This window comes from Coregonus clupeaformis, chromosome 12, assembly GCF_020615455.1.
Source record: "Coregonus clupeaformis isolate EN_2021a chromosome 12, ASM2061545v1, whole genome shotgun sequence".
NCBI classification, from domain to species: domain Eukaryota; kingdom Metazoa; phylum Chordata; class Actinopteri; order Salmoniformes; family Salmonidae; genus Coregonus; species Coregonus clupeaformis.
The window spans coordinates 34039391-34058307 of record NC_059203.1 but is presented as its reverse complement, the minus strand read 5'-3'; the positions used below and the strand labels follow the sequence as shown (position 1 = coordinate 34058307).

The 18917-nt window shown below is 43.1% G+C and overlaps 1 protein-coding gene across 2 annotated transcripts; it reads right to left on the bottom strand.

The window, feature by feature from the left end:
• Positions 1–10511: 10511 nt before the first annotated feature.
• On the bottom strand, positions 10512–18746 carry zmat1 (zinc finger matrin-type 1). Of its 2 annotated transcripts, none has more exons than XM_041892095.2 (7): positions 18609–18746; positions 15867–15973; positions 15515–15589; positions 15038–15185; positions 13154–13423; positions 12833–12923; positions 10512–12689 (listed from the first exon to the last, which is right to left on the bottom strand). In XM_041892095.2, exons 4-7 carry the CDS (start codon positions 15171–15173, stop codon positions 11654–11656), a joined length of 1533 nt encoding a protein of 510 aa, XP_041748029.1. In that variant the 5' UTR covers positions 15174–15185; positions 15515–15589; positions 15867–15973; positions 18609–18746; the 3' UTR covers positions 10512–11653. The 2 variants fall into 2 exon arrangements, with proteins under 2 accessions (XP_041748029.1, XP_041748030.1); XM_041892096.2 differs by having other exon boundaries at positions 15867–15970.
• Between the last annotated feature and the right edge of the window lie 171 nt (positions 18747–18917).

Here is an 18917-nt window from a genome sequence, read left to right as displayed (position 1 = left end):
ATTTTGTTGTTTTACAGCCTGAATTCAAAATGGACTAAATATATATTTTTTCTCATCACCTATACGCAATAACCCATAATGAGTAAAAACATGTTTTTAGAAATGTTAGCAAATTTCTTGAAAATTAAAATGGTGTTAGACAGGTGATGCACTGGTCCTGGTTTCCTCCAGACATAGCACTTTGCATTCAGTCCAGATTATTTAATTTGTCTCATCAGACCACAGAATCTTTTGCTTTATGATCTCAGAGTCTTTCACGTGCCTTTTTGCAAATTCCAGGCGTGCTGTCATGTGCCTTTTTCTCAGGAGCGGCTTCCATCTGGCAACTCTCCCATAAAGTCGAGATTGGTGACGTGCTGTAGAGACGGTTGTCCTTCTTGCAGGTTCTCCCATCTCAGCCAATGAACTCTGTAGTTCTGTCAGAGTGGTCATTGGGTACTTGGTCACCTCCCTGACCAAGGTCCTTCTTGCCCGGTTGCTCAGTTCGTTCAGATAGCCAGCTTTAGTCAGAATCTGGGTAGTTCCATATTTTTTTTATATTTCCCAATGATGGAGACCACTGTGCTCTTGGAAACTTTCAACACTCTAGAAATTGTTTTCTACCCTTCCCCAGATATATGCCTCAACACAATTCTACTGTATCTCAGAGATATACAGACAGTTCCTTGGACTTCATGGTATAGTTTCTGCTCTGACATGCACTGTCAGCCGTGGGGCCTTATATAGACAGGTGTGTTTCTTTCTAAATCATGTCCAAACAATTGAATTAGCCACGGGTGGACTCCAATCAAGTTGTAGTAATGTCTTGTTCTTCTTTGGTATCATGGCGTTCGCACATTTTCTTTGTGCATGCTGCCACCGACTGTGCGGTAGTGAGTGGTCAATAACAATTTGTGATAGGAAAAAAAAAAAGGGGGGAAAAGGTAGATATTTGGTTAACACTTTACTTGACACCCAGCGTCATAATGTCATAACAGCTGACATAACTTGTCATACCCTGTTATAATATGGTCATAACACTGTCATGACATATATTTAGACCTGTTGTGACATATTGTATATGCCTACACAAGAGTGTAAAAACCTACCATGGTAGTTATTTTGTGGCTGGTTATGACACCTAAATAAGAGTGTCAAAACTCACAAAACCTACCACACAAGGCAAAACATTCCATTACACCATAGCCTATGTGTCAACAGTATGTTTATGATATAGCTAACCGTTTTTGAAATTGACCATGTTAACTTATCATTGTAATTTCGCACACATTGATGTCAGACATGAACTGACCTACCCCAATGCTCTGTTGCTGATGACTGGGATGAATGCAGGAGCAGATTTCAGGAGCAGGACAAGACACCCTCTTTTTGACTGATGACTGATATAAGGGCATGTACGTGATAGGCCTATCTGGCTTATATGATTATGATGGTCATAATGCTTCTTGACAGTGTCAAAGTGTATTTTCTTAGTTCAAGTAAAGTGACACATGATGGTCATAATGCTTCATGACTGTCATGAATTGAATTTTCTACAAGTTATTTAAAATATGAAAAGAAACATGACTGTGAAGAATTAATTAACAAAAACAAAGGATTTAAGAGAAACTTTAAAATGAAAAGAAACTTCTTGGCAGGGAAAAAACTAATTTGAAAAAATTTGGGTTTTGACACTTATGTAGGTGTCATAGCCAACAATAAAATAACAAAATATGTCACAAGTGTAAATGTATGGGTCATGAGTGTTATGACCATATTATGACAGGTTATGAGAAATTATGTCAGCTATTATGACATGGTCATGACCGTGTTACCAAAAATTGCACTACCAACTATCCCTACACCTATAGTGAGCTCCAAAAGTATTGGGACAGTGACAATTTTTTTGTTGTTTTGGCTCTACTCCAGGATTTGAAATGATACAATGACTGTGGTGAAAGTGCAAACTGGTAGCTTTAATTTGAGGGTATTTACATCCATATCGGATGAACCGTTTAGAATTTACACAGCTTTTTGTACATAGTCCCCCCATTTTAGGGGTAGTATTAAAAATAAGTAAAAAGTTAAGTATTTGGCCCCATATTCCTAGCTCGCAATGTCTACATTAAGCTTGTGATTTGTACACATTTTTTGGATGCATTTGCGCCTGTGATGCATTTGTGGTTGTGCTTTTCTAATAACCAATTTCTGTGTTCATCCAAGTGACTGATTGAACATGCTTGTGAGGAATCATCACTATCAGTATCTGCAATTTGGCAGTACGCCCAGAACCTTGTTTTACATTTACATTTACGTCATTTAGCAGACGCTCTTATCCAGAGCGACTTACAAATAGGTGCATTCACCTTATAGCCAGTGGGATAACCACTTTACAATGTTTTTTTGTTTTTTTTGGGGGGTTGGGTTAAGGGGGGGGTAGAAGGATGACTTTATCCTATCCCAGGTATTCCTTAAAGAGGTGGGGTTTCAGATGTCTCCGGAAGGTGGTGAGTGACTCCGCTGTCCTGGCGTCGTGAGGGAGCTTGTTCCACCATTGGGGTGCCAGAGCAGCGAACAGTTTTGACTGGGCTGAGCGGGAACTATGCTTCCGCAGAGGTAGGGGAGCCAGCAGGCCAGAGGTGGATGAACGCAATGCCCTCGTTTGGGTGTAGGGACTGATCAGAGCCTGAAGGTATGGAGGTGCCGTTCCCCTCACAGCTCCGTAGGCAAGCACCATGGTCTTGTAGCAGATGCAAGCTTCAACTGGAAGCCAGTGGAGTGTGCGGAGGAGCGGGGTGACGTGAGAGAACTTGGGAAGGTTGAACACCAGACGGGCTGCGGCATTCTGGATGAGTTGTAGGGGTTTAATGGCACAGGCAGGGAGCCCAGCCAACAGCGAGTTGCAGTAATCCAGACGGGAGATGACAAGTGCCTGGATTAGGACCTGTGCCGCTTCCTGTGTAAGGCAGGGTCGTACTCTCCGAATGTTGTAGAGCATGAACCTACAGGATCGGGTCACCGCCTTGATGTTAGCGGAGAACGACAGGGTGTTGTCCAGGGTCACGCCAAGGCTCTTCGCACTCTGGGAGGAGGACACAACGGAGTTGTCAACCGTGATGGCGAGATCATGGAACAGACAGTCCTTCCCGGGAGGAAGAGCAGCTCCGTCTTGCCAAGGTTCAGCTTGAGGTGGTGATCCGTCATCCATACTGATATGTCTGCCAGACATGCAGAGATGCGATTCGCCACCTGGTTATCAGAAGGGGGAAAGGAGAAGATTAGTTGTGTGTCGTCAGCGTAGCAATGATAGGAGAGGCCATGTGAGGATATGACAGAGCCAAGTGACTTGGTGTATAGCGAGAATAGGAGAGGGCCTAGAACTGAGCCCTGGGGGACACCAGTGGTGAGAGCACGTGGTGCGGAGACAGCTTCTCGCCACGCCACTTGGTAGGAGCGACCGGTCAGGTAGGACGCAATCCAAGAGTGAGCCGCGCCGGAGATGCCCAGCTCAGAGAGGGTGGAGAGGAGGATCTGATGGTTCACAGTATCAAAGGCAGCAGACAGGTCTAGAAGGACAAGAGCAGAGGAGAGAGAGTTAGCTTTAGCAGTGCGGAGAGCCTCTGTGACACAGAGAAGAGCAGTCTCAGTTGAATGACCAGTCTTGAAACCTGACTGGTTTGGATCAAGAAGGTCATTCTGAGAGAGATAGCAAGAGAGTTGGCTAAAGACGGCACGCTCAATAGTTTTGGAGAGAAAAGAAAGAAGGGATACTGGTCTGTAGTTGTTGACATCAGAGGGATCGAGTGTTGGTTTTTTGAGAAGGGGTGCAACTCTCGCTCTCTTGAAGACGGAAGGGACATAGCCAGCGGTCAAGGATGAGTTGATCAGCGAGGTGAGGTAAGGGAGAAGGTCACCGGAGATGGTCTGGAGAAGAGAGGAGGGGATAGGGTCAAGCGGGCAGGTTGTTGGGCGGCCTGCTGTCACAAGTCGCAAGATTTTATCTGGAGAGAGAGGGAGAAAGAAGTCAAAGCATAGGGTAGGGCAGTGTGAGCAGGACCAGCAGTGTCATTTGACTTAACAAACGAGGATCGGATGTCGTCAACCTTCTTTTCAAAATGGTTGACGAAGTCATCCACAGAGAGGGGGGATTCAGCAGGGAGGAGAATGTGGCAAAAGAGCTTCCTAGGGTTAGAGGCGGATGCTTGGAATTTAGAGTGGTAGAAAGTGGCCTTAGCAGCAGAAACAGATGAAGAAAATGTAGAGAGGAGGGAGTGAAAAGATGCCAGGTCCGCAGGGAGTCTAGTTTTCTTCCATTTCCGCTCAGCTGCCCGGAGCTCTGTTCTGTGAGCTCGCAATGAGTCATCAAGCCACGGAGCTGGAGGGGAGGACCGAGCCGGCCGGGAGGATAGGGGACATAGAGAGTCAAAGGATGCAGAAAGGGAGGAGAGGAGGGTTGAGGAGGCAGAATCAGGAGATTGGAGGGAGAAGGATTGAGCAGAGGGAAGAGATGATAGGATGGAAGAGGAGAGAGTAGCGGGAGAGAGAGAGCGAAGGTTGCGACGGCGCATTACCATCTGTGTAGGGGCAGAGTGAGTAGTGTTGGAGGAGAGGGAGAGAGAAAAGGATACAAAGTAGTGGTCGGAGACTTGGAGGGGAGTTGCAGTGAGATTAGTAGAACAACAGCATCTAGTAAAGATGAGGTCAAGCGTATTGCCTGCCTTGTGAGTAGGGGGCGGTGAGAGGGTGAGGTCAAAAGAGGAGAGGAGTGGAAAGAAGGAGGCAGAGAGAAATGAGTCAAATGTAGACGTAGGGAGGTTGAAATCCCCCAGAACTGTGAGGGGTGAGCCATCCTCAGGAAAGGAACTTATCAAGGCGTCAAGCTCATTGATGAACTCTCCAAGGGAACCTGGAGGGCGATAGATGACAAGGATATTAAGCTTAAATGGGCTAGTGACTGTGACAGCATGGAATTCAAATGAGGAGATAGACAGACAGATGGGTCAGGGGAAAAATTGAGAATGTCCACTTGGGAGAGATGAGGATTCCTGTGTCACCACCCCGCTGACCAGATGCTCTCGGGGTATGCGAGAACACATGGTCAGACGAGGAGAGAGCAGCAGGAGTAGCAGTGTTTTCAGTGGTAATCCATGTTTCCGTCAGCGCCAAGAAGTCGAGGGACTGGAGGGTAGCATAGGCTGAGATGAACTCTGCCTTGTTGGCAGCAGAACGGCAGTTCCAGAGGCTGCCTGAGACCTGGAACTCCACGTGGGAGGTGCGTGCAGGGACCACCAGGTTAGAGAGGCAGCAGCCACGCGGTGTGAGGCGTTTGTGTAGCCTGTGCGGAGAGGAGAGAACAGGGATAGGCGGAGGCATAGTTGACAGGCTGCAGCAGATGGCTACAATAATGCAGAGATCGGAATGAAATGAACTAAACATCTGGGAAAGGAGAGAGCGGGGCCTCCCTCACCACAACTCCCAAATATAACTCTCCCAACTTCCACCTCAGAAACTATAATTGTTGTAAACTACAGCGGTTCAATGTTTTCTAGGAATAGACTAACTTAGTTTATTCAGCTAGCTAACTAGGTGCAGTATTATTCCGTGAAAATCGTCCGGGCACCTCGTCATAAGACGCCACAGCCAGCTAGCATGCCGGACTCCAACAACACGGTTTAGCGCCAATACTCGGCCACAACAAACCACCAGTGTATCAACACGCAAGCAGATCGTTCGTGTCCGTGTCTAACGTTGTGGGTTAGTCCCGACAGCTTGAGCGAGTCCGTCGTCAACTTATTCAGCCAGTTAGTTAGCTAGAATAGTTAGCAAACTAGCTAGCCATTGCTTTCAGAAAGGCATATCTCCGTTTTAAGGTCTCAGCTTGGAGAGAAGAAGCCTCGTGAGGTATTGCTCAGTCACATGCATGAACCAAACGTTAATGATGAATTAATTATGAATAATTAATAAGCTAAATCATGCAAATATAACTTGTCTGTGTAAGCAGTATATAAGAGAACTAACGGGACTGTCCCGATAGAGCTCACTTCAGATCGGTACTTTATGCATATTCGTTTGACTGTGACTTCTCCAGCAAGCTGTTAATAAACAATTATTCATTTAAGATTGACTTTGAATGTCCCTGTGTAGAATTTCCACGACACGCCCAATAGAAATTAATGGTAAATAATGTATTGTGTCATTTTGGAGTAACTTTTATTGTAAATAAGAATAAAATGTTTTTAAACATTTCTACATCAATGTGGATGCTACCATGATTACAGATCATCCTGAATAAATCGTGAATAATGATGAGTGAGAAAGTTAGACACACAAATATACCCTCAAGACATGCTAACAGGGGAGGTTAGCATTTTTTTTTGGGGGTGTTATGATATTTATGCCTCTGACTTTCTCACTCATTATTCACGATTCATTCAGGATTATCCGTAATCATGGTAGCATCCATATTAATGTAGAAGTCTTTAGAAACATATTCTATTCTCATTTACAATAAAAGTGACCCCAAAATGACACTACCTAATTTACCATTAATTTCTACTGGCACAAAATAATCTGAACCACAACCAAAACAAACCGCAAATACATCCAAAAAATGTGTAGAGTCACAAGCTTGAGGTAGTCAGTGAGCTAGGAATATGGGACCAAATACTTCACTTTTTACTACTTTAATACACAAGTGCATTTGTTCCAATACTTTTGGTCCCCTAAAATGGGGGGACTATGTACAGAAAGTGCTGTAATTTCTAAACGGGTCACCCGACATGGATGAAAATACCCTAAAATTAATGCTAACAGTCTTCAAATCCAAAGTGCTGGAGTACAGAGCAAAAACAGCCAAAAATGTGTCACTGTCCCAATACTTTTGGAGCTCACTGTATATACAACTATTTAATATATTTTTTATCACCTTTCGTTCAACACACCTTGTAACTCTTCTGCAGTAAAACATTATACACCCAAGTACTTCTCTGCAGCTGCCACCACAACATCTATTTCTGGCAACCTGTCTCTCTCGCATCGGGCACTTCTGATCCCCAGAAACATGGACACCCCACAATTGACAGTTTTTTCCACCGATACTACACATTCCTTTGTCCCATGCCCTCCTGCACACTTCTCACATCTAGGAATCTCCCTCCTACACACTGCTGTAACATGACCATAATCTTGGCACCTGAAACACCTTAATGAGTTTGGCACAAGAGCTCTCCCTGGATAGCTGACATATCCTTTTATTACACAACGGGCATCACAGAAACAGGGAATTTTCCATTTCAGTTGCTCCACCTCAACGCCACCCCAGTAATCACTCCTTTCAAAGGCACCCTGCTCCAGAGAGCAAAGCAAGTCACAGGTCTTGACCCTAGTCACGTGACGTGAAGCGCCCACTCCCTCTGGACGGAAGAAACACAGAAAATCATAAGTCCACTTCGAGTTACCTTCACCGATTTAACAGTACCCAGCAGAGACAGCAGAACACGGTTTGTACTTGGCGCCATTCTTCCTCAACACACATCTTCCCTCTACACTCGGCTCTTCTCCTTCTTTCTCTCTGTCCATAACCACGTCTATCCGTTCACCGTGCTCTTGCTGTGCCGTCATCTGCTGTACTGCTTGCAGAGCACGCGCTCCAAAACCCAACTTCTGTTCCTTAGCCCAAATTACAAGTCTGGCTATCTCTGGCCTCTCCATGCTTCTCTTCTATCGTTAAAACTTTTCCCTCCAGGGCTGCATGTCTCAGAGGACTCTCTCCAACCATCAACCGAAAGCCAAGCTCTCTCCCCTTGTAGTGACATCTCAATGATGATCAAAATAAATTGGATGCACCTGAGCTCAATTCGGACTGTCATAGCAAAGGGGTGTGAAATACTTATGTAAATTAGATATTTCTGTATTTAATTTTCAATACATTTGCAAAAATGTCTAAACATGTTTTCACTTTGTCATTATGGGGTATTGTGTGTAGATGGGTGAGAAAATAAATCAATTTAATTAATTTTGAATTCAGGCTGTAAGACAACAAAATGTGGAATAAGTCAAGGGGTATTAATACTTTCTGAAGGCACTACACATGCTGGGTAGAGGGAGATCATATGCCATTCAGACTCAGATCTGAGGTGCATTCATTACGTCTTGCAACGTAAATCGTTTAAGAACCCAACAAAACGGAGAGGGACCTACCTGAATTTGTCCAATAGAAACCGTTTGGAGTAAACCGTTTGTTGCAAACATGTTTTGCAACAGAATCGGTGTAATGAATATACCCCTGCTGAAACACCTGTTTGGAATTCTAACCTACAAAGTGTCTTCAAAGTACATGTGTTTAAAGGCCCAATGCAGCCGTTTTTATCTCATTATCAAAACATTTCGGGGTAACAATTAAGTATCTTACTGTGATTGTTTTCAATTAAAAGTAAGAATTTTGCTAGGACTGTCTGGGAGTGGCCTGAGTGGGGTGGGGAAAACGGAAAACTAGCTGTTATTGGCAGAGAGGTTTGGAACTGTCTTTCTTATTGGTCAATCAACTAATTTACCACCTGGTGATGTCACCAGGTAGGCCAAAACTCCATTCCACCAAAACAGGATGACATTTCAGGCGGTCTTTTCAAACAGCTCTTACACTAAAAGGGCATCATTTTCACAATTTCACAGTATTATTCCAAGTTGATAGTGTGGAAATGTATATAAAAATAAGGTTGCAAAGCTACCGGTAATATACTAAAGTTACAGGAATTTTCAGTGATTTTGGTAATTAACTGAAAATTGTAATTTATACTTGAATAACTTTTAGAAAATGTATTCATATATACAGTGGGGAGAACAAGTATTTGATACACTGCCGATTTTGCAGGTTTTCCTACTTACAAAGCATGTAGAGGTCTGTCATTTTTATCATAGGTACACTTCAACTGTGAGAGACGGAATCTAAAACAAAAATCCGGAAAATCACATTGTATGATTTTTAAGTAATTCATTTGCATTTTATTGCATGACATAAGTATTTGATCACCTACCAACCAGTAAGAATTCCGGCTCTCACAGACCTGTTAGTTTTTCTTTAAGAAGCCCTCCTGTTCTCCACTCATTACCTGTATTAACTGCACCTGTTTGAACTCGTTACCTGTATAAAAGACACCTGTCCACACACTCAATCAAACAGACTCCAACCTCTCCACAATGGCCAAGACCAGAGAGCTGTGTAAGGACATCAGGGATAAAATTGTAGACCTGCACAAGGCTGGGATGAGCTACAGGACAATAGGCAAGCAGCTTGGTGAGAAGGCAACAACTGTTGGCGCAATTATTAGAAAATGGAAGAAGTTCAAGATGACGGTCAATCACCCTCGGTCTGGGGCTCCATGCAAGATCTCACCTCGTGATACATCAATGATCATGAGGAAGGTGAGGGATCAGCCCAGAACTACACAGCAGGACCTGGTCAATGACCTGAAGAGAGCTGGGATCACAGTCTCAAAGAAAACCATTAGTAACACACTACGCCGTCATGGATTAAAATCCTGCAGCGCACGCAAGGTCCCCCTGCTCAAGCCAGCGCATGTCCAGGCCCGTCTGAAGTTTGCCAATGACCATCTGGATGATCCAGAGGAGGAATGGGAGAAGGTCATGTGGTCTGATGAGACAAAAATATAGCTTTTTGGTCTAAACGCCACTCGCCGTGTTTGGAGGAAGAAGAAGGATGAGTACAACCCCAAGAACACCATCCCAACCGTGAAGCATGGAGGTGGAAACATCATTCTTTGGGGATGCTTTTCTGCAAAGGGGACAGGACGACTGCACCGTATTGAGGGGAGGATGGATGGGGCCATGTATCGCTCAGTAAGAGCATTGAAGATGGGTCGTGGCTGGGTCTTCCAGCATGACAACGACCCGAAACACACAGCCAGGGCAACTAAGGAGTGGCTCCGTAAGAAGCATCTCAAGGTCCTGGAGTGGCCTAGCCAGTCTCCAGACCTGAACCCAATAGAACATCTTTGGAGGGAGCTGAAAGTCTGTATTGCCCAGTGACAGCCCCGAAACCTGAAGGATCTGGAGAAGGTCTGTATGGAGGAGTGGGCCAAAATCCCTGCTGCAGTGTGTGCAAACCTGTTCAAGACCTACAGGAAACGTATGATCTCTAATTGCAAACAAAAGGTTTCTGTACCAAATATTAAAGTTCTGCTTTTCTGATATATCAAATACTTATGTCATGCAATAAAATGCAAATTAATTACTTAAAAATCATACAATGTAATTTTCTGGATTTTTGTTTTAGATTCCGTCTCTCACAGTTGAAGTGTACCTATGATAAAAATTACATACCTCTACATGCATTAAGTAGGAAAACCTGCAAAATCGGCAGTGTATCAAATACTTGTTCTCCCCACTGTATGTATTCATTTATTATATCTGTGTCCATATTGCCCATGAGTTTCTAGTAGATAGACCATATGGTTCAAGAGAAAATAGCCTAATTAATGAAAAAAAAGCATCTAATCAACAATGGCATTATTTTCAATTAACTCTTCCAACTATTTACTTTTTTCACAACTGCCACCAGTTTAACACCAAAACATTGACAGCAAATAATTACATAGTAAAATAAATGAATATCATGCTGAAACCCTCATAATAAACACCAACGGTATTCACTAAGTTGATGGTTTATATTTAGTATAATTATTTACAGCTTTTTCAGTCTATTTACATTTTTTATCTTATTTAATTATTTCATATATTTTACATGTGATAAAGCCACACAGAGGTCCAGAGATTATTACAGACACCTGTGATAATCTGAAGTACCCAAATGGGTCAACAGATGTTTTGTGATAGATTACATAAAACCCTTGAAAGATTCAGTACCAAAATTATGGTATTTAACCGGTAAACTTAAAAAGTTTCTAGTAATCTACCCTCCCTTTGTAACCCTATATAAAACACAGGAAAATCACGTTTATGACTGCACGGGGCCTTTAATGTCATTGCAACATTATATTATTTTGGGCTGTGAAGGGAGCTCTGTTACTTCAAAATGGGTCTTGCCGACAGAACGGATCAAACGTGCAATAGAGTTGTGTGTTGAGGTTGCCGACAACCTGACATATTCCTTGAACGCCCATCATCACTCTGTCAGAAGCATGTTATAGCAGACGTAATAAACAGTCATGGCAGCTGATGTGAATAAACTGTTACGTTCATGACACAAACCCTTATTTTACACTAAGCTTATGGCTAGCCAGCTAGCATAACTACACTACAGCTTGTGTCATGACTGTGTAAAGTCAGTCGTCGTAAGCCAATGTTGTTGCTGTTTCCTTTTTATGACGTCTGGAATGTCCGGCTCGACAGCTGTAAAACCTGGAACATACTTAATGCGTTAAGACGTCTAGTGACATCAACAAGAGCTGACAGTTGGTGAACATAAAAAACAAGAACATGGGAGCTTGTTTGCTGCAAATTGTGATGGCAAAGGGAACGGTAACTTTTCTTCATGTGAGCCTACTTTGCTTTACAAAGTTTGGGAAGCACGTGGAACTTGGTTGCTTTTGTTCACGTTCATCAACTGTCTGCTTTTTATCATGTCACTAGACATATTTGCATTGAGTTCGTTCCTGGCTTTAGCCTTCAGATGGTTCGTTCCAGGAGGGTCTCTGCATCACAAGCCTATGATGGACTCATCCCATAGCTTTTCCTCCTCTGTCCTGGTGTCCACTTTCTCCTTCGTCTTCTTCTTGTCTTTCCTGTGTTTGGCCTTAGTCTCCTTGGCCTGTTCCCTCTCTTCCATCTCTTCCTGAATCTCAGCCTGAATATGCACCTCCTTCTCCTCTCCTTCTCCTCCCACCCTTTCCTCTGTACTCTCTTCTTTCTCCTGCTTCCTTCCTTCTTCTTCTTCTTCCTCCTCCTCCTCCTCCTCTTCCCGGCGTTTCTTTGCCCTGTGTCCCTCCCTGTGACTCCTGCTACTATAGTGCAGTCTTTTTCTCCTCCTCCTCCTCCTCCTCCTCTCTTCCTCCGCTTCTTCGTCATGCTCTCTTCCTCTTCTCCCTTCTGTGTCGTCGTCTCTTATATTCTTCCCTCTCCTCCTCCTCTTCCTCTCCTCCGAGTCCTCCTCTCTCGCCCTCCTCCCTCTCTCCTTCCTCATCTTCCTCTTCTTCCTCTCTCTGTGCCTGTAGTCACTGTCACTGCTGTCACTACTGTCACTGCTGCTGCTGTAGGAAGAGGAGGACCTTGTGTAGGAAGAGGAAGAGCTTGAACATTCCTTGCCCCTCCCCCTGGCTTTAGGCCAGCCAATAAAGCCTGCTGGAGCAGATCCGGGGAGGAAGGGCTGAGGGAAAGTGTGGCCCCAGGCTGTCTGCTCATAGGCGCTCCCCCTGAACCCAAAGTGAGTGGGAGGAGCCTGATAGGGCGGGCACCAAAGGGGAGGAGGATAAAAGGTAGAAGCAGGATGCAGAGAGGTGAGAGGAAGAGGAGAGCGGGAAGAAGGAGGAATGCCCAAGGTGGTTTTATTCTGACCGTCAACCTTGCCAAGGTTCGCTCCTTCTCCTTCTCCCTCTTCCTCTTCCTCGGTAGCCCCGAAGCTGGTTTTTGGGGCTATCCCGCGGGCCTTCTGCACGTGGATGTAGTCAGCCAATTCATCTGCGAATGAATCATACACCTTCTTCTGAGACTTGCATAGGTCAACAACCTTCTTCTCTCTGTTGGGGCACAGGGTGAGAGCCAAAGGGTTACATATTTTGACATAGTGCAGAGCTGAGAACTTATAGTGAAAATGATCTGTTTTGGGGAAACAAAGTGAACAAAATGTATGAGGTCAAAATGAATGTGGTTGTCCTCTTACTTGATCTGGTGCTTGTTTCCTTGCATGTGAGCGTGGTACATCTCCACAGAGTCAAGCTTAATGTTACACACCGGACATGTAAAGGAGTTGGCTGCAGACAGAGGAAAAGTGGACAGAATAGTATAATTACTCCTCAGAGGAGACAGAAACCCACAACACACACCCATTCTGGGAGGAGACAGAGCTATTTGAGGGGTTAAAAGCCTTGGCCCAATTTCTCGGACAATTGCTTCCTTTCCTTTCCTGGCATGCTTTCCTTTCCACCCATTTCATTGACCGGTCCATGACCACAGACAGACTGACAGCGTAGGGCATGGGTACCTTGTGCTGGGTCTTCTCCCAGGTCTTTGAGCAGCTGCTGGCGGGAGTGGTTCCTCTGGTGCTTGCGGCCAGCGTAGTGCTGCTGGGCCATGTGGGGGTTGTTGAACGAGGCGGCACACAGGCGGCAGTGCTTGTTAGGGTCACTCAGGTCCACAGTCTCTGAGGTGTTCTGGGGTCCCTTCCCCCCCTCCTCGCCCAATCCCTGGTCGGTGCCAGAGGCCTGGAGTGGGCCTGGTAGGACCAACCCGTGGCCCCTTTGAGAGAGAGTGTCTGATAGCAAAAGAGATATGTGTGGGTTCAGTTTTAACCACTGACTATAAGAGTATTAGATTACTTGTACTAACCTGTCTATTAGGCAGAGTGAAATAGACAGTACTAACCGGTCTATTAGATAGTGTGATATGTAGGCAGTACTAACCTGTCTATTAGATAGTGTGATATGTAGGCAGTACTAACCTGTCTATTAGACAGAGTGATATAGACTGTACTAACCTGTCTATTAGACAGAGGCATATAGGCTGTACTAACCTGTCTATTAGACAGAGTGATATTGGCTGTACTAACCTGTCTATTAGACAGAGTGATATAGACTGTACTAACCTGTCTATTAGACAGTGTGATATACGTAGGCAGTACTAACCTGTCTATTAGACAGAGTGATATAGTCAGAACTAACCTGTCTATTAGATGATCATATAGGCAGTACTAACCTTTATATTAGACAGAGTGATATAGACTGTACTAACCTGTCTATTAGACAGAGTGATTTAGGCTGTACTAAACTGTCTTAGACAGAGTGATATAGGCAGTACTAACCTGTCTATTAGACAGAGTGATATAGCCTGTACTAACCTGTCTATTAGATAGTGTGATATACGTAGGCAGTACTAACCTGTCTATTAGACAGAGTGATATAGTCAGAACGAACCTGTCTATTAGATGATCATATAGGCAGTACTAACCTTTATATTAGACAGAGTGATATAGACTGTACTAACCTGTCTATTAGACAGAGTGATTTAGGCTGTACTAAACTGTCTATTAGACAGAGTGATATAGGCTGTGCTAACCTGTCTATTAGATAGTGTGATATATGTAGGCAGTACTAACCTGTCTATTAGACAGAGTGATATAGGCTGTACTAACCTGTCTATTAGACAGAGTGATATAGGCTGTACTAACCTGTCTATTAGACAGAGTGATATTGGCTGTACTAACCTGTCTATTAGACAGTGATATAGGCTGTACTAACCTGTCTATTAGACAGAGTGATATATGCTGTACTAACCTGTCTATTAGATAATCATATAGGCAGTACTAACCTGTCTATTAGACAGAGTGATATAGGCTGTACTAACCTGTCTATTAGACAGAGTGTTATAGGCAGTACCAACCTGTCTATTAGATAGTGTGATATACGTAGGCAGTACTAACCTGTCTATTAGACAGAGTGATATAGGCTGTACTAACCTGTCTATTAGACAGAGTGTTATAGGCTGTACTAACCTGTCTATTAGATAGTGTGATATACATAGGCAGTACTAACCTGTCTATTAGACAGAGTGATATAGGCTGTACTAACCTGTCTATTAGATAGTGTGATATACGTAGGCAGTACTAACCTGTCTATTAGACAGAGTGATATAGCCTGTACTAACCTGTCTATTAGATAGTGTGATATACGTAGGCAGTACTAACCTGTCTATTAGACAGTGTTATAGGCAGTACTAACCTGTCTATTAGACAGAGTGATATAGGCTGTACTAACCTGTCTATTAGATAGTGTGATATACGTAGGCAGTACTAACCTGTCTATTAGACAGAGTGTTATAGGCTGTACTAACCTGTCTATTAGATAGTGTGATATACGTAGGCAGTACTAACCTGCTGGCTGGGTGGTGGGATAGAGGCCCTGTTTCCTCAGCTTCTTGGCGTGGACCTTGCCGTCGTAGTGGGAGCGGGCCACCACCGGAGAACTGAACACCATGCTGCACAGCTCACAGAAGCGGTCCTTGTCCATAGTGATTCCTCTCTGCTCAACACAACATCAGACGCCCACACTCATAATGGTAACAATAACATGATAGTCCTTAACCCTTCAGAGGAAGTAACAATAATGCTCTCTAGAAGCTTATCGATTTCACCTGGATCGTGTTGGACCGCATTGGACCATGTCAGATCCATTACAATAACACTTTAGGGTTAATATCATGGCATTCTGATGGTTGGAACGTCAACACAATGCCTAATTGTGATTTCATCGTGATTGGGTTCATACAATTGTTACTAGAAGCTGGATGTACACACACACACCAATGCAAATAACATTGTGTCAAGGCATCTGTTCCATCAAAGTCTTACCTGGAAGTCTTTACTTCGTTTCTCATCTTTCTTGGTCTGCACGTAGAGTCTCACTTTCTGGGCATGCTTCTTTCCCTGCATTCAGAGGAGGAGCTCAAACTGTACAGTTGGCTAACAGTAAGACATTCAACTCGTAAAATGAACACACTAAAATATGATGAGGAAGATGGTTTCTGTTGAATTAAACTTGGGTTGGTGGGTAGACAGACACATTGGTGGCGGGTGGAGCGAGTTACCCCCAAACAATGTCAAGTGCGTTGAGACCTAAAGGAATGTACTGTTTAAATGTTATTGGTTATCATAATTAAAACACAAGTGTTGAGACGTGGAAGACGGACACACACTCACATACCTCGTAGTGTGCAATCCTCTGGGACACGAACAGCAGAGAAGCCTCACACACATGGCAGTGGCTGTCCGTGAAGAGACCCTTCAGGAGGTCACTTTCTCCCAAGTCTGCTGGGAACAGAGAACACTCCTTTAACATTTTTGAATGTTCAGAGAACATTCTGAACAAAAAACTGCCTGGATGAAAGACAATATATTCACAAGACAAATGAAACCCTCAAAACAGAAGATAAATATTTTTTCAAGTGTACCATGCTGTGAAAAATAGAGCATATCTGTTGATGTTATGATTGCATGAATCACTGTGTGAAATGGATAATAAAGTTGAAAGAAAACACAAAAGAGAACTTGGGACATAATCAAGCCAAAAATAAAATAACTATGAAACATTGAGCTTATTGAAAGTAGCATCTGAGTTAAGAGTGACCATAGGTCTTCACTCAAGTCAACATCTTAGTCCATGTGTGCAGATGAATGAGAAAATGTTTGGACATTGACAGAATGGAGAGGGCAGGTTGTAAGAGTAGGGAAATGTGACCATTTCGTGGGGAGACTGAAACTATGAAGTACAACTATAAAGAACCAACCTCACTACTCAAATACAATTTTCTCGACCCAACGACTGCCAAACCTGAGTCTTGCAATATATCAATGTCAGTCTTTGTTGCAAGTGAATTTCCCCACTAATGTTTAAATGTTCATGTGTGACCTACAGTAACACTAATGCACTACTTTGATTCATATTAGATTGATAAGTTGTAATGTAATTCGGGGGTCATTAGGACCTTTTCTTCTGATAATTTTTACAACAGAACGTAGACAAATCACCGCTTCCACATAATGTAGACACTGATATGGTGCTGGAGATCATGAATGTGAGGTTAGAAAGTGGTGACCCTTTAAATGCGATAAACTGGTATGAAAATCAGTGAGTCTAACCTACTGTGTCGATTGCGTAGGGTGAGAGATCAGTTCATTACATGTACAGTATCTTCTTCACTAAATAATATATTCCAAGTGTCAGCTGTTGGAACCCATAACACTCTTACTCACTATCACTTTTACTGAATTGATCATTCCAAATGTTGTCAAGGCTCATTCTGAAATATAATAACAGAAAGCAAAAAATACTGCATGCAGACAATGTATAATGTACACTACCATCTTCCTTTAGAAGGAAGGTCTGAAATTGAATTAACAGATGTGGCTGTAACTTTGGGTGAGGACAATGCACTGTTCCTCTGCCTGGTCACAAATAATGTTAACTGTATCCCGATCATCAACCGTAAAGTAGGCCTTAAAAACACTACTCATAATGTTACTGATAACTTATCTGTCTTGATTATAAAGTGCCCATATTTTGCCTTGACTACACTCACCGACATACAATATGATGATTAATTCATGCCTGTGTCAAACCAACACGTCATTTGCTCTAGCATCTCTAAAGCATTCTCACACGCTGAAATATTAATTTCTAAATCAGCCATGTTTCCTTTCCCACTTGTTGGCTCTCCTAATTTTGAGATGACTGCATGGAGAACAATGATTCACTGGCAGGCTACATCCCAGGTTCATTGATGCATGCCAGTGCTTGAATCTTGGAGTTATAAATCTTTGTTTCAAAACCATCTACAATCTCATGGAGAATGAACTAAGTGCACTTAGTGCTATTGCTGCCTCTAGAACTCACAATGGCTATTGCTTCCACAACCTTCACTTTCAAAATGTCCAATAAAGAAACTGGATTTCTACACACATATACTACTTTAAAGTACAGTACTTACCAAATGTTAACCGCACCCTTTAGTGATGGTAAACAAGATAGCAGAAATAGAACAGAACTTGATGTTCAGAAGGTTTGAACACCAGCGTGTGGGCATTTTCAATATGGCTGATGTGAATTGACAAAAATTGCATTCAAGTCCCTTACTACGATTTACTACTGCACAAGTTATATAGTTATATTAGGTATACTTCTAAAAAGTATAGCAATGGAATGAAAACAGTTGTTTGTTGGTGTTGACAACCTATTGGTATTGCATACTCTCTCCAGACAGTCATATTGAGCACTGTGTGAAGAGATAGCCTAGGCTATGCCTAATAATGTAATTGAATGTAATACTACACAAGTCAAAAAGTTTCACAAGAGGTAACACGCTGTAACATTGTTTAGCTAGTTAGGCAGCAAAGTTTTGAATAAATTAGCCAATACCCTATTTCAAGACTGGTGACCCAGGCAAGACAAAAAAAAAATCATTGCTGTGTATAGTAGCTAGTTTCTTAACCCATGCACCGGTTCTGATTGAATAGGAGTTGAATAACTAGTTAATCATTTCGTGCTAACCCATCCAATGTGACAGCAACTGTAGTGGGGGGATTGTGCTAGCAAATTGGCTTCAATGCAATGGCAGCTATTTTAGGGCCTCCCAGTCCAGTGGGTCCTAGCTAGCTAACGAACGTATAGCTAATAGTTAGCTAGCAGAGTGATTACAAGGATATGCGCAAAACGACGTTCAAATGGGAAATACACGATTGTTAACTGACGGAAAGTAGTCCTATCGGATAACTAGCTAGTTAAAGTTGATCTCACCATAGGCTAAAGTGCCTAATTCGACATTTAACAGCAAGCTAGCTCGCTAACTTTGAGAACGCCCTTAGCTAACGTCAGCATTGCTAGCTAGCTTGCTACGAACTGGGCATCAATTCACCAGACGCTGTAATTTCACGTTCTTAATGAACTCACCTTCAATCTGTGAACTATTGGTATTATTAGTGTTTATTACTGTGTCAGCATCTGATACAGAAGCAACGTTATGAGTCAAAATAATGTTATTTTCAGTATCTGACTCCGCTAGCAGCGGGGCACAGATACTTCGCTCCTCCATCTTTCTTCCTATCTGAGCAGCGCATGCGCAATGTGTCGATAAATGTTCGCAGAACATGAGAACCTTCTTTACTTTCTGTAAAGTTAGAGTTTTGGTTTGACTGGAATTCTGTGTGCTCAACTTGAATATAATAACTGAGAACCTTTTACTCTATTGTTTATGTTTTT